The 13,176-nt window shown below is 39.3% G+C and overlaps 1 protein-coding gene across 10 annotated transcripts in view; it reads left to right on the top strand.

Annotated features, from left to right (window-relative positions):
• Positions 1-13,176, top strand: part of AMPH (amphiphysin) — a 122,764-nt gene that overhangs the window by 80,706 nt on the left and 28,882 nt on the right. For all 10 annotated transcript variants that reach the window (XM_052796227.1, XM_052796295.1, XM_052796280.1 and 7 more), the window contains exons 8-12: positions 1,675-1,750; positions 2,676-2,758; positions 5,443-5,581; positions 7,690-7,818; positions 12,704-12,811. In XM_052796227.1, the coding sequence (XP_052652187.1) occupies positions 1,675-1,750; positions 2,676-2,758; positions 5,443-5,581; positions 7,690-7,818; positions 12,704-12,811 (535 nt within the window). The remainder of the gene's footprint in view (positions 1-1,674; positions 1,751-2,675; positions 2,759-5,442; positions 5,582-7,689; positions 7,819-12,703; positions 12,812-13,176) is intronic.

Raw genomic sequence — 13,176 nt, forward strand, 5'->3', positions numbered from 1 at the left:
AGGTCTCCATTTTATGGGTAATGAACTGTGTCAGAGCATGGAACAGCAGATCATGATTATGACCCACTGCTTCCATAACCTTTTTCAGACACCTTGGTGGTAGATACCTGATCCTTTCAAGAAAAAAAGCGCCACTTGTTAATAAAAAGGATCAAATGTTTTCTACTGTCAAAAGTAACTGTACAGAGCAGCCACATGCTTTTCCAGATTTGCAGTGGGTCTACTTGTAGGACTTTTTTCTGTAAAAGGTATTGAAACAAAGAACCTTACAAATGTATAACGATTTTATGGCAATTGTTATTTCCAAGTTCCTATAAGGTACTACCGAAGCAGTAGAAGAAGGGAAAAACAACTTTATAACTACATCAGATACACATTTCATAGTTTTGCACTGACTATATCTGCAATGTAAAAGCATTTGATGGCATTTGAGATGTTTAATCATCAATTGTGTTTATACAGAGATGCAGACAAAATGAATGGGAGAACAAAAGCAGTAGAAAAATAAGCATCTCATTAGTGTGCTATGTTCTTTAACAAATGACAGTCTGGAGTGAATCACTGAAGTATCCTGTCTTCTCTGCCTTCTAAATTAATTCCTGTTAAATTTCAGATCAATAGAGGGTTTTCCTGCTGTGTTTCTGCCTATTTCAGTTAAAAAGCTTCTTAGTACTTCAAGATATTTATTTTATGGGTTTACTAAAAGTAAAACTGCACATGAATGATTTAGAGTAAGAGCCCTTTTATTTCACTATGTGTGTTGCCTGCTAACTAGTCTCAGGGAAAGGTAGAATTTAATTTGAGCAATAGGCATAATTTAGAAAACAATTGCCTTCAGGGTCCTTTTTTTTAGTTATTACAGTTCTTCCGGAAGAAAATAATCCATTGAGTTGACATTTTACAGGCTTATTCTTATGCCAAAGATGATTTTTGTTAAAGGTTTGGAGAAATTACACATGAAAGTTTTAAATAGGAAAAGAATAATTCAAAACCTAAGAAAACACCTTCTACTTTTGAAGTGTACAAGAGGTATGTAATCACTCACCCCAAGCAGGCAGATTTTTGACTGCATGTGCAAAAATATCTAGTCTATAATAGATATTATTTTCTTTTACATACATATGCATGTATTTCAGGGCTGATTTCTTTAAGGAGGGCTGAGCATGGGACACCCACCCCCAGGCCATACTGAGCTGTATACCTTAAAGATGCCTCCAGATGCACCTGCATCACCTAGGTGCTGCGACAGCATCTCGGGTGCAGGCGCTCGCAGTGCCGGAGTGGTACTTCTCTCCTTTCAGTCAACAGTTGCCTGCTGTCCAGTGGGAGACGGGGTGCCCAGAGCACCTCGCCTTCTTTGTGCTTGTGCTGCATTCGTGCCAATCCTTTTCCAGTCTTCCCTTCTCTAAAACAAGCTGAAGCCCTCTGCTGTGGAGTAGTCTCAACTTGGTTCACTCTGTGCAGTGTGAAATATGATGGTTCTTAACACAAACAGAAATAATCATGAACGAACTAGTCTGAAATTTTGACATTTGATCCAATTATTTGCTCTGCTGAGAATAATAGTCAAGAATGTTGCTTGTAGTCTGGAAAAAAAAGAATTAATTTGCCTTTGTGGCCCTCCCACCCCTATCTTTTATTCTCTTTTTCCTTTCTTTGTGCCATCCTCTGTAGACGAGTTGGCTTCTATGTGAACACCTTCAAAAATGTATCCAGCCTCGAAGCCAAGTTTCACAAGGAAATAGCTTTAGTGAGTAAAAATGAATATCTCATGTATAATGGATTATGTGATATGCATAACAGCAAGCAAATGTCTTGTAATGCAGCAGTAAAAATCTAGCAGAGGCACACATGGGAATTTGCCCTAGATCCAGATTTGTAGTATAACCTTTGTATTTGTTTCTACTTGCCATTTGTGTACTCTCCTTAAGGAAAGGGCAGCCTGTACAGTTTTGGATTACAGTACGTTATCAGTTGTAGCACTAAATTCACTTTCTAATTTGATAACTTCTCTATTCTTTTTAGCATTCTGTTACCTTCAGTATTTTTTCCGTGTCCAATTGCTAAGCATCTCACTGCTTTAATCAGTGCAAGAAAAACATGTCGAGCATTCCCTTCAAGACTGCTATATACATTGTCAGCAATGCAATGTTATATCTGTCACTTAGGCATATCAAGCAGTTTCGGTGAGGTTCTTTCCAATGTACCTTGCTAAGTTGTAGTGTATTATCTATACTAACCTACTAGGTTCCTACTAGGAAACAAAATTGTTTGGAAAACTCGCTTGACTGAAGTCCCACGTAAATTGGGATTAGGTTTTTGAGGGGAAAACATGAATCTTCTTGGCTACCCATATTGCTTTAAACTTTAGGCAACCTCCTTCATCAGAGGTCAGGCAGCAGTCAGTCATGCTTAGAAAATTGTTCTCTGAAAACCAGCTTATGTTTTTGAAGCACTGCTGTTATCTTTGATTCCATGGATTTTGATGATAGGTTTCCACTGAGGCTTTTGATATATGTGGCACTGAGTATTTTTGAAAGGATCTATATGTCATTTTAAAGTTATCAGATTATATATTATCAGGTTATCAGTTATCAGACCAAATTTATCACCTGTGTTTTTAATCATGACTATACTGCTTCATATAAACTCAGACAAGTGTTTTGTTTTCTCAGCTATGTCACAAACTGTATGAAGTGATGACAAAGCTTGGAGATCAGCACGCAGACAAGGCCTTCACCATTCAAGGGGCACCAAGGTGAATTTACTGGTTTTTTTAATGAATTGCACTGCAGTAGGCTTTGTGGGTTTCAGCATATGTAGTAATCACCTACACCATATGTAGCGATTGCAGCACAACATGGTTGCTGGGTCTGTTCGTTCAGGATGGTAGATGAAGGTACCTTGGATGAAGTTCTTCTCAACATAAGTAAAGGTGCAAAGCTTCCTTCATCACCCACCTATTTTTCCTTTCAAATAAAGAATAAAGGCCAAATTCTCAGCTGTTGCAATTTAGTCTAGTTCATTGTAGACTGTTACACCAATTTGCACCTGCTAAGTATATAGCTCATTTATTCTTAGATGCTTAGTTTACAGCAATGTTGCTAACTCTCAATTTATTTTAAAGCCGTGAAATATTTAGCTGTGTTTTTAGCTCCTAAAAGCATATGATAGGTAAGAATCCCAACCTTTGTAAGTCAGCTTTTATCTCTTCTGCTTGTGGGGAAAAGTCAAAAATGTGATCTGAGAGCGCATCATAAAAGCTGAAAAGCTGAAGTAAAAAGAATGTCACAAAATACCATATTTTTAATGACTTTCAAGAGAAATCTTGTCTTAAAATAAAAACAAAAGCAAAAAAAGTTTAAAGTCAGATGGTGCTTTCCTAAGGTTGGTGGATGCCAGTGCACTATTTCTGATTTTTTGCTTGCAACAAATGTAGCCTTTCTGCTATAATTTGATCTCTTGGTACTGTAATAGTGATAGGCAGAAGAGGTTGAAATTATAAAACAGTGAGACTTATAAAAATACAATGATATTTAGAGTGAATACATAAATCCTGAATTTCCAGCCAATCCTAGCTCATCAGAAGCAATCAGAACAATGTTATATCTACTGCTATTTTGCCCTCAAGCTGGGCTTAGATTAGCAACAATTAAGACTGACCAAGCAACATAACATCTGCCTCAAACATATGGCTGATATTTCTACATTTGTTTTGATCTCACTTTGGAAGAACAAAGAATGAAATACTGAACCTTCTGACCTAATGCAAAATTCAGAACTACTTAATTAAGAACACATCCAAAATTTTTGTTTTGGATCAGTTCAGTGTTAATCCATGCTCATATATACTCATGGGCTGCCTCCCGAGTTGTTAGCTTATGCATCACCACTTCCAGCCCCTTTAGGATGGACTCATGAGCTGGACTATGTTTCCACAAAGGATTTGTAAAATACTTTTATGGGATCAAAAATAATGTAGGGTTGGAAAACTTCAAGCAGGTTTTTTTGCAGTAAACAGGTATTTTGTCTACCTGTGTCTCCTAGACCATGTCAAGCATGCACATGCTCATTCCCACTGAATGACTTGTTCCATCAATGAGAGAAAGAAATAATAGTTATTGCTGCAAATGAGTAGACATAGGTTAATGCAGTGTGATCTTCTTAACTTATTTTTAAAAAGCTTTTTAAAAATACATTGGTTTTTTAGTTACCATGTTACTCTCTCTTGCCGTACTGTTCACAGAGCCTTGTGTGAAAATCTGGATAGATTTTGACTTCCATTATTAGTTCTGATGCTCTAAAAGACTACTCAGGAGTGGGTCTTTGTAAGATAAAACAGCTTTCCTTTTTAGATGCATGAGAAGTAGATACTAGACATGTACAGTATCTAACCTTTCCTTTAAAGAACTGTGTACAAAGAAACATCTGAAAAACTTGTATGCTACTGAATACTCTATCCTGAAGGCAAATATTGTACCTGGGAAAGAAATTTCTTAGTAACTGCTTATTTTTTCTTTTTTAATATTTCCACAGAAAGAGGTGGTGAGTGTGAGCTAAGTCTGTACTTTCCAAAGAGCAAATTTTTCTTGTGTTAGCATTAGGAACATGTTTATGGTGTGGTCTCTTCAATCAGGTAGCGCTTCTGTTCTCCCTGAAGATGTGTAGGAGTCGCTCTTCTCTTACCGAGTACTGTGATCGTTGAGTGCTGTAGTTTATAGCCTCCCCAAGTTGTAAGCTTTCGCATTTCTAGGTAGCTGAATATGTCTCAGTGTTTGCACGAGGTCCTTTCATGGGAAGGGCACATCCTTTCTCAGGACTTCATCAGATCTTTTATTAGTATCAGCAGAGCTCTGTTGAAGTCACTTGACTACTGCTTGTTTATAGTTGTGATGAGTTGTCCCTCTAAATAGTGATATCTTTATAATAATCTTGGTTGTGTTTTATTTTATTGAAACCTTTCTGAAGTTGCTGAGCTTTTAAAATTATTTGCATTATTCATTGTTATGCCTTCCCCTGAGTTTTTTATCATTAGAGCCTTTTATTCTGAGAACTGTGTGAAATGAAGACAATAATTCCATCTCATGTTTTATGATAGTTACAAACTTATATGCGAAACATTATTTCAAATACAGAATCTTAAAAAATGCAGGTACTCTGTTTCCCTCAAGTTATAATGATCAGGCAAACAGATGTTCCAAAAATTCAAGATCACTGAAAATTAAAACTTCCTTTGACACTGTAGATCGCGCAATTTTAACTGAATTTAATTGCGGTTTTAGTTTTAGTCATTATACAATGGCTCAGTTCATCTCCAGTATGTACTGCCTTTTGTGGTCACTGGCATTACATCAGGGATGCAGTTCAACTATTGCATCAAATTGTCAAGGTAATAAGTCAGCACGATATGTATGCCCTCACCATTGCTTTGCTTTTGTCTAGTGATTCAGGTCCACTCCGCATTGCAAAAACACCGTCACCACCAGAGGAGGTCTCTCCCTTGCCTAGCCCTACTGCTAGTCCCAACCATATGCTGGCACCAGCATCTCCGGCACCAGCCCGACCTAAGTCACCCACACAGGTAAGTGGAACCCTAGCATGAGAAACTGGCCTGTTGCGCAGTAAAAGACAGTAGAGATGATGGTTTTTTCATCTAGGCTGTGACTGAGAAGTGACAGGGGGGCCACTGGCCCTGTTGCATTCTGTTCTGTTCGTTGGTTGTTCATCCCTGTGTTACAAGCGTGGGTGGAAAGTGGTTTTTTATATAAGGGAGAATGAAGAGAATTTAAGGTGCCTGGTTGTTGTGGTTTAACCCCAGCCAGCAACTAAACACCACGCAGCTGCTCACTCACTCCCTCCCCACCCAGTGGGATGGGGGAGAAAATCAGGAAAAGAAGCAAAACCCGTGGGTTGAGATAAGAACGGTTTAATAGAACAGAAAAGAAGAAACTAATAATGATAATGATAACACTAATAAAATGACAACAGTAATAATGAAAGGATTGGAATGTACAAATGATGTGCAGTGCAATTCCTCACCACCCGCCGACCAACACCCAGCCCGTCCCCCGAGCGGCGATTCCCCGCCCCCACTTCCCCGTTCCTATACTAGATGGGACGTCACATGGTATGGAATACACCGTTGGCCAGTTTGGGTCAGGTGCCCTGGCTGTGTCCTGTGCCAACTTCTTCTGCCCCTCCAGCTTTTCTCGCTGGCTGGGCATGAGAAGCTGAAAAAATCCTTGAGTTTAGTCTAAACACTACTTAGCAACAACTGAAAACATCAGTGTTATCAACATTCTTCTCATACTGAACTCAAAACATAGCACTGTACAAGCTACTAGGAAGACAGTTAACTCTATCCCAGCTGCAACCAGGACACTGGTGAACTGGGGGGACTTGTGGTGACGAAGCAAAAAACTTCTTAAAAAGTTGCATAGCCTCTAAGGACCCGTATCACAGCAGCAATAGTTTGCAAAACCTATTTCTAAAACCTCCTTGTGAATTTCAGTACATTATATATTTCTGCTCTTCATTCATCTTCAAATTTATGCTTACCCTAGAAAAAAATTAGCCAGTGACTATCACTGGTCTGGCCAACCTCTAAAACACTAAATAATAGAGCTAGCTTAAATACTGCTGTGATAATTACTGATTATTAATTAAAGGCTTATTGGTTATTGTTAACACTGGATTGAGAAGTTTGACACTGTTGGAGTCACTGGAATCATTTCTATTCTCACCAGGATTGATGAAATAAGAATCAGTTTCATGCATCAGTTTCATCTGTAGCAAAAGAGTTGTATGTGATACTTCGTGAACATATCAAAGACTTGTGTTGACGTTACTTATGTTTTCAGAACTGGGATAGCTTCTGTGCTGATTGCTATTTCTATGGTGTGAGCACATCAGAAGAAATCTAGTTTTGCATTTATTTACATGCGAGCACGGTTGTTTTCTCTGGTCTCCCAAACTGTGACACCTCACTACCTGAATATTCATCTGGTAGGACTCAGTTTAGTCTTACTGGTGCCAATGGCATTATGTCATTATACCACCTTTTTTTTGTAGATTTTTTGTAGAATTTTTTTTTCTTGGTATTTTGACAGATTTTAAAATTATCCAGTAGTTTTGGTATTATTCCAAGCAATTAGTTTATCATAGTTATGTGAATCTCTGGAAAGCAGGGGGAATTAGTAACCTAAGCACCTTTGAGGTGCTGTGGTTCCAGAGATGATATGATCGTAGCATTAAGCAGGCTTTAAAGGTAGCAGCAGGTGGGCAGGGACAAAATCCCAAAGCTAAACAGGAATGAACATAAGAAGCCAAAAGCTGCAGAGGCCTGGTTCTGTGCAGTATTGCCCTTCCAACTATGGGCTGCATAGGAAGTGTCTTGCACTGTGTGCCTGTCACAGCAGAAAAAAATCAGCCAAGAAATGCTTTTGTATGAAATCTTAAACTTTGAGTTGGAATGAGTTTGAAACATAGAGTTGTTTTGCTTTTCCCACAATGTTTATTTCAAGGCATTTGGTGGTGAACAACCAAACAGTTCCTTTCAACCCATGGCTTATTCCCATATTTAAGGCGAAGCAGCAGAGATAAAAACCCAACATAAATTGTTTAGGCCTAGCTTGAAGCTTTTTTCTTTTATCCCTGAACTAATCTGTGACATTTTTGCTGTCTGCCTAGCTGAGGAAAGGTCCGCCAGTCCCACCACTGCCTAAGCTCACACCCACGAAGGAGTTGCAACAGGAGAACATCATTAACTTCTTTGATGACAACTTTGTCCCAGAAATCAATGTGATGACCCCATCACAGGTAAGCTTCAGAGGATGGTGTATGGGTCCAACCTTGCAATCACCCTAAGTTCTCCAAGATAGTGGCCTTGGGGCTGATCTCCGTGGGGAGGGAGGAGGAGGGTGCAGGTAGAAGGCAGAGGCACAATTACCATTTTATGTTATCTTGAAAGGGTCACACATACGGTATTTCATCTTTGAATAGGCCACACATAATCACTCAAAAGGGCTAATATTGCTAACATGCTGAAAAAAATGAGAGATATCCTGAGACGCCAGACTAAAAATACTGCAAAGCAGCCATATTTAAGATTTAACTGCATCCAGATTGCATTACAAGCTCAGAGTTCATCTAAGATTATTTTTTCCTAATCCTAAGTATCTCAAGTGGCACTTTACAGTGATCCTTCATTACTTCTGTTTCTTCTATCAAAATCATAAAAAGTATTCCTTTTTACTTTTGAGTGATTTAAAAAAAGTGGATCTTGGCTGTTTTAATCAACATTTTGCAGGTATAAAAGGCTGGTCCAGCTAAATTATTCATTCACTTGGTTTTGACTCATATAAACATTACTTACACAGCAGAGAACTGGTCAAAATTACTTTTATCTCATTATTAGGAAATTGTGAAATTTTTAAAAATTGCATATAACAAACAGAAAAGCCAGAGTTGTGTAAAAGAAGTCTGTATAATTTGTATTCAGTTATTCAGCTTTTATGCAGTTATGGTAACTGCTGGTTGTTCAATAATGGACCCTTTCTGTTATGGTAATTACAACTCTGAAATGTGAGCCTGTGTGTGATAGACTGGGGAGAAATATGCAGATCTGAAGCTTATGCAGAATGTTTACAAATTTTTGTTTTCATGTGAATTATTGTTTTTGTACCAATTCATTTGACCATACAGGAGGGCGTAGGCACAGCAATGAAAAACAAAATTGTTGTAGAGAATTTGAACATGTGATGTTTTGTTTTCTTGTGGAGGGGAGAAAAAGGCATTGCCATCCACAGGGATCTATTTGGAAGAGAAAAGAGTTATTTATAGTTAAGTCCCCATGCAATTAAAGAATTAATGGTAGCTCCCAGTATGCAGCCACTGCTGGGCCCTCCTGCTGAAGGGAGCTTGCAAGTACCCTGACTTCATGGGAGTTATCACTCTGGCAGCATGAGCCTTGACATCAGTGGTAAGAGTTGGTGTAACCTGTGCTAGATGTGGCCCCCTGCATTAAATGCTGTATCTACCTTATCTTCACCTGTCAGGCCAGCCAGGGAAGCAGAAATGGAACTGGTTTGCTTTTCTATTAAGAGCTGACACTAGAATGGGGCTTTAAATGAGTGTAAGTCACATTTCCAGAATCTTTCTACAGGAGATTGGTATAAAAACGGAATGGCATAATAAAGGCGGGGTACGCTCCTGAGAACTGAAATCTTTCCCTCTTCTCTCAAGGAAAAATTGCTCTCCCTTTAGTGAGTGATTTATGTCCCTCCCTCCTCCACAGTCAGGGACCTGGGAATGCCCTAAGCTATTCCCTGGCCACATTCTCATGAATCATCTGTACTTCTCCCTCCACAAAACCCACCCCCAACACTAAAGCATCCTTACTGTATCTGAGATCTCTGAGTATGTACAGGCATACCCAAATAGTGTGATGTATAGGCTTTATATCCTTCTGTAAGAGAACCAGTTATTGAAAATATATTGCATGAAATGCATCAGAAACACGGACTTATTCCTCTTGGTGCTTATGGCATCTCCTGTACTCCCAGAGCCTTTGTTGGGCCCTATGGAGGAAGCTATAGAGCCTGCAGAGCCATCTAATGGTGCAGGACTTCCTAAAGGACCACCGCTGGTGTCCCTGGCACTGTGCTCACTCAGAGGCACAAAACCAACAGGCTGACAAATAGAGCTTTGCTGCTTTACACCCATGTTTCAGAGAGTATTACTAACAGGCCAAACACTTTTCTCTTCTGGAACAGAAATAGCCTGTAATTGCTGCTGTTCATCTTTCTTTACTAAGCAGTACTAATGCGTTCAGTGTTGTGCAAGATGGTGAAAGACAGTTCTGCTTGATGCTGTTGAATATTTTGGCCCTGATTCAACAAAGCAGCTCATACTTCTGGTTTATTCATTGTCAAGAATGGATTTAATTACTGCTAAGTAAAACAAAGAAGTAAGAAGATGTGATATTCGGGTGACCAGATGAAAGGATCATTTAGAAATGAGTGCTCCTTGCTTTATTTCTTGTTTTCTTCACATCACATTGCTCCCTAGTGTCCAGTTACTAGCTTGGACATTGTAGGCCTTTATAGTATGCCCCCTCCAGTTACTTAACATGTCTCAGTGTGTCCAACAGCTCTGAAGTGAACAACCCATATCTGCTAGAGCTATTTTAAGGCTTGTACAGACTGTGTGCAGAGAGGGGGTGGCAGTTCTGGTGGTCCTTGCAGGTTTCTTGTGCTTTCTCCGTTCCCTTTTGCATACATGTCCTCTGAGAGGTACGGCCTTGCTTCTGCCACAGCCACCTTGTTCAAATGTGGCATTTATTCATGCTTCGTCATGCTATTGGGAATTAACACAGGATGATTGGCAGGCCTTCCTGTCACAGTTTTGTCCCTTATCAAGGGATTTCCTGAGGTTCCTGTTTTCTCCTAAATCTCCATCTAATGTGTTATCTCAGTTATTCTATATGTTTATTTGGGCCTTTGTTCTTAAAGTTACAACAAGTGTTCTCTTCGTTTTGATCTGAAGGTAACAGGTAATGGTAATTTTTGAAGTCAGTGATCAGTACCCTGTCACTACAGATACCTTAGCTGTCATCACACCTGGCCTAAGTGAGACTCCTATTCATTTGATTCAGTTCTTATAAATAACAACTTCATTCTCCAACCTCACGGAAAGATAATTAACTTTTCCTTCTCCATCCATCTCTGATTATGTGCTAGCTAGTGCTGTGTTGTTTCATCAAGCTGTGTGACCATATGAGTACTAGTGCCTCAAGGGCATACGTGATGAAATCTAAATACATCGGATGAAAGGCATGACAGAATGAATGTAATGCTGGTCACTGGTGGGAAGGGCTGTTTTGGTTTTGACTTTTTAAAGTGTGAGACCATAACACTGGCTTCAGTGTGTCAGACCAATTATCTGTCATCACCAGTGGCCAGAAGCATAGGCCAAGGGAAGAATATAAAACAAGGCAAGCAAAGTTGGTAATCCTTACACCCCCTTTTCCTATAGTCTCCTAGCCTCCAGCCATTTGCAGCTTGGGGGCTTCTTCAACATGATTTCTACCTATTTAGTAATCCTCAACAGACTACTTTTTGCCACAAATTTGTTCAGTCTTTTCAGCACATGTAAATATTTCGCATTCATACTACCCGATGGCAAGGAGGTCCCCAGCTGAACTCTGCCACACGGAGCACCACCACCTTTTCTTTATTCCGCATCTGCCCCCATCAACTTTGCTGGCACATGCCTTCCTGCTTTGGAGGAGTCACGGAGCAGCAAGACCCCTGTGCCTCTCAGGCTAGTGTAGACCCCGCTCACATCACCCCTAGCGCTCCTCTTCTAGACTGAAGAGTTCCAGGTCACTCTGTCATTCCTAGCATGGGAGCTGAGGAGCTAATTTGACCACATTTTCAGATGACACAGAGAGCTCAGATGTCTTGTGGCATATGGAAGCCATTAATTACCAACATCTGTTTACCAATAGTAACACTAATTTGGAAAGTTTACACTCTTAAATTTTTTAATAATAGAAAGGCTTTGTTTGTTTATTTTACTATCATCATCATCATCATTATTATTACCTCCTAGTTTTGCTGGTTTTACGACTGCCCTGTTGTTGTGGACATCCCCTGGTGTACACTTTGGTCACAGTCAGGGACAGGACATTGGGCTATGTGGTTACCATTCTTACATAAGATTATATGTGAATGTATGTGTACAAATAATTTCCCATGGTACTGTTTCCAATCTGAACGCTTTCCAAAATAGCATTCTAATGAATACTTTACTATCTACATGTTATGTACATCAAAAGGCAAGCTTCTCTCACTATTTAATAAACACTGAACAGCTAGCAGTAGGCAGTACTAGCCTTGTTACCAAAACCAAGATGCTTGCCTAGAATGTTTATCATTAGTGATAATTAAATCTCAGCTAAGTTTCACACTAATTAAAATTTTATGTTGAAGCATGCTAATTATTTGTTCATGTTACTTTACAGTGGAAAAGACCTGTAGCCCGTTGAACCAATATATATATTTATAGTGACCTCAGAGGCCTTGGCTAATTCATTAATTGCAAGCAAAAAAAGGCTCTACCATGTAATCCAGTTTTGTAAGAGCAGATCAGTGTAGCAAGATTTAGTTAATGTTATGTAAGATGTTTCCTAAAGTTTAGAGCTAAGGGCAGCATTAAATGTAAATTGGTATTCATGTTCAGAATTGAAATTTAATTCAAATGCATTTACGTCCTTCTGTATTGGCTTTTTACTAGTGTTTGTGTTTGGGGAGAGATTCACTTATTAGAATGTATGGACATTGGGTGCCATTTATGTAGTTTTTAACTTTGGTGTCTGTCTCAAAGCACTTTAAAAGGGCCTTCACAGTCAAATGTTGAACACTCAGCACTTTTTCAAAAGGGCTGCGATTTGTTTAGCCTGAAAAGGCAAAGCTGCACTACAGAGAAAACACAGGCATCATAAGAGTGAAGCTCATAAAATTAAAATTAAAAGTTACACTAAAGCTCAGGAAAGTCTTCAGAGCTTCCTCCCCTCCTGGCTTGCACCACAGCTAGAAAGTCTGTGATATAATTTTTTTTTTCTTGGGCCTCTTAATATTTTGCTGCCCAGGGCAGCTTTTGAAAGATGAGTTTTTCAAGAGTTATGTTTCTTTTCTAACAGAATGAAGTTCCCGAAGCTAAGAAAGAGGAATCTTTGCTAGATTTGGACTTCGACCCTTTCAAACCAGAAGTTGTATCAACAGGAGTTACTCATTCACCCATGTCTCAGGTATCTCTTTGCCTTGATGTAGGCAAAGCATATGAACGCAACGTGCTGTGTTTTGTAGCAAAGATTTGCCTCATGTACTAATAAGCAGTGTATCTGCAGTGTCTGAAAAACTTGATCTTACTGAGCAGCTCTAGTCAGCCATCTATCTTTCCCCTTAAGTAACCCTGTACTTGATGATGTACTGGAAGTAGAGGAAATTGTCAGGTGGTAAAATGAGATGTCTGCCAGTGAGAATGGTTGCTGGTACCTTGGCCTTGACTTTGGCATGCCATTATTTTCCATCTTTAGAATAACTCTTAGTGCCAACATTATAATTCTCCAGTGCCTGTTTTTTTGACAATTTTTCTGACCTGGCTTTGACTCTT

The sequence above is a fragment of the Harpia harpyja genome, chromosome 1, assembly GCF_026419915.1.
Source record: "Harpia harpyja isolate bHarHar1 chromosome 1, bHarHar1 primary haplotype, whole genome shotgun sequence".
Taxonomy (NCBI): Eukaryota; Metazoa; Chordata; class Aves; order Accipitriformes; family Accipitridae; genus Harpia; species Harpia harpyja.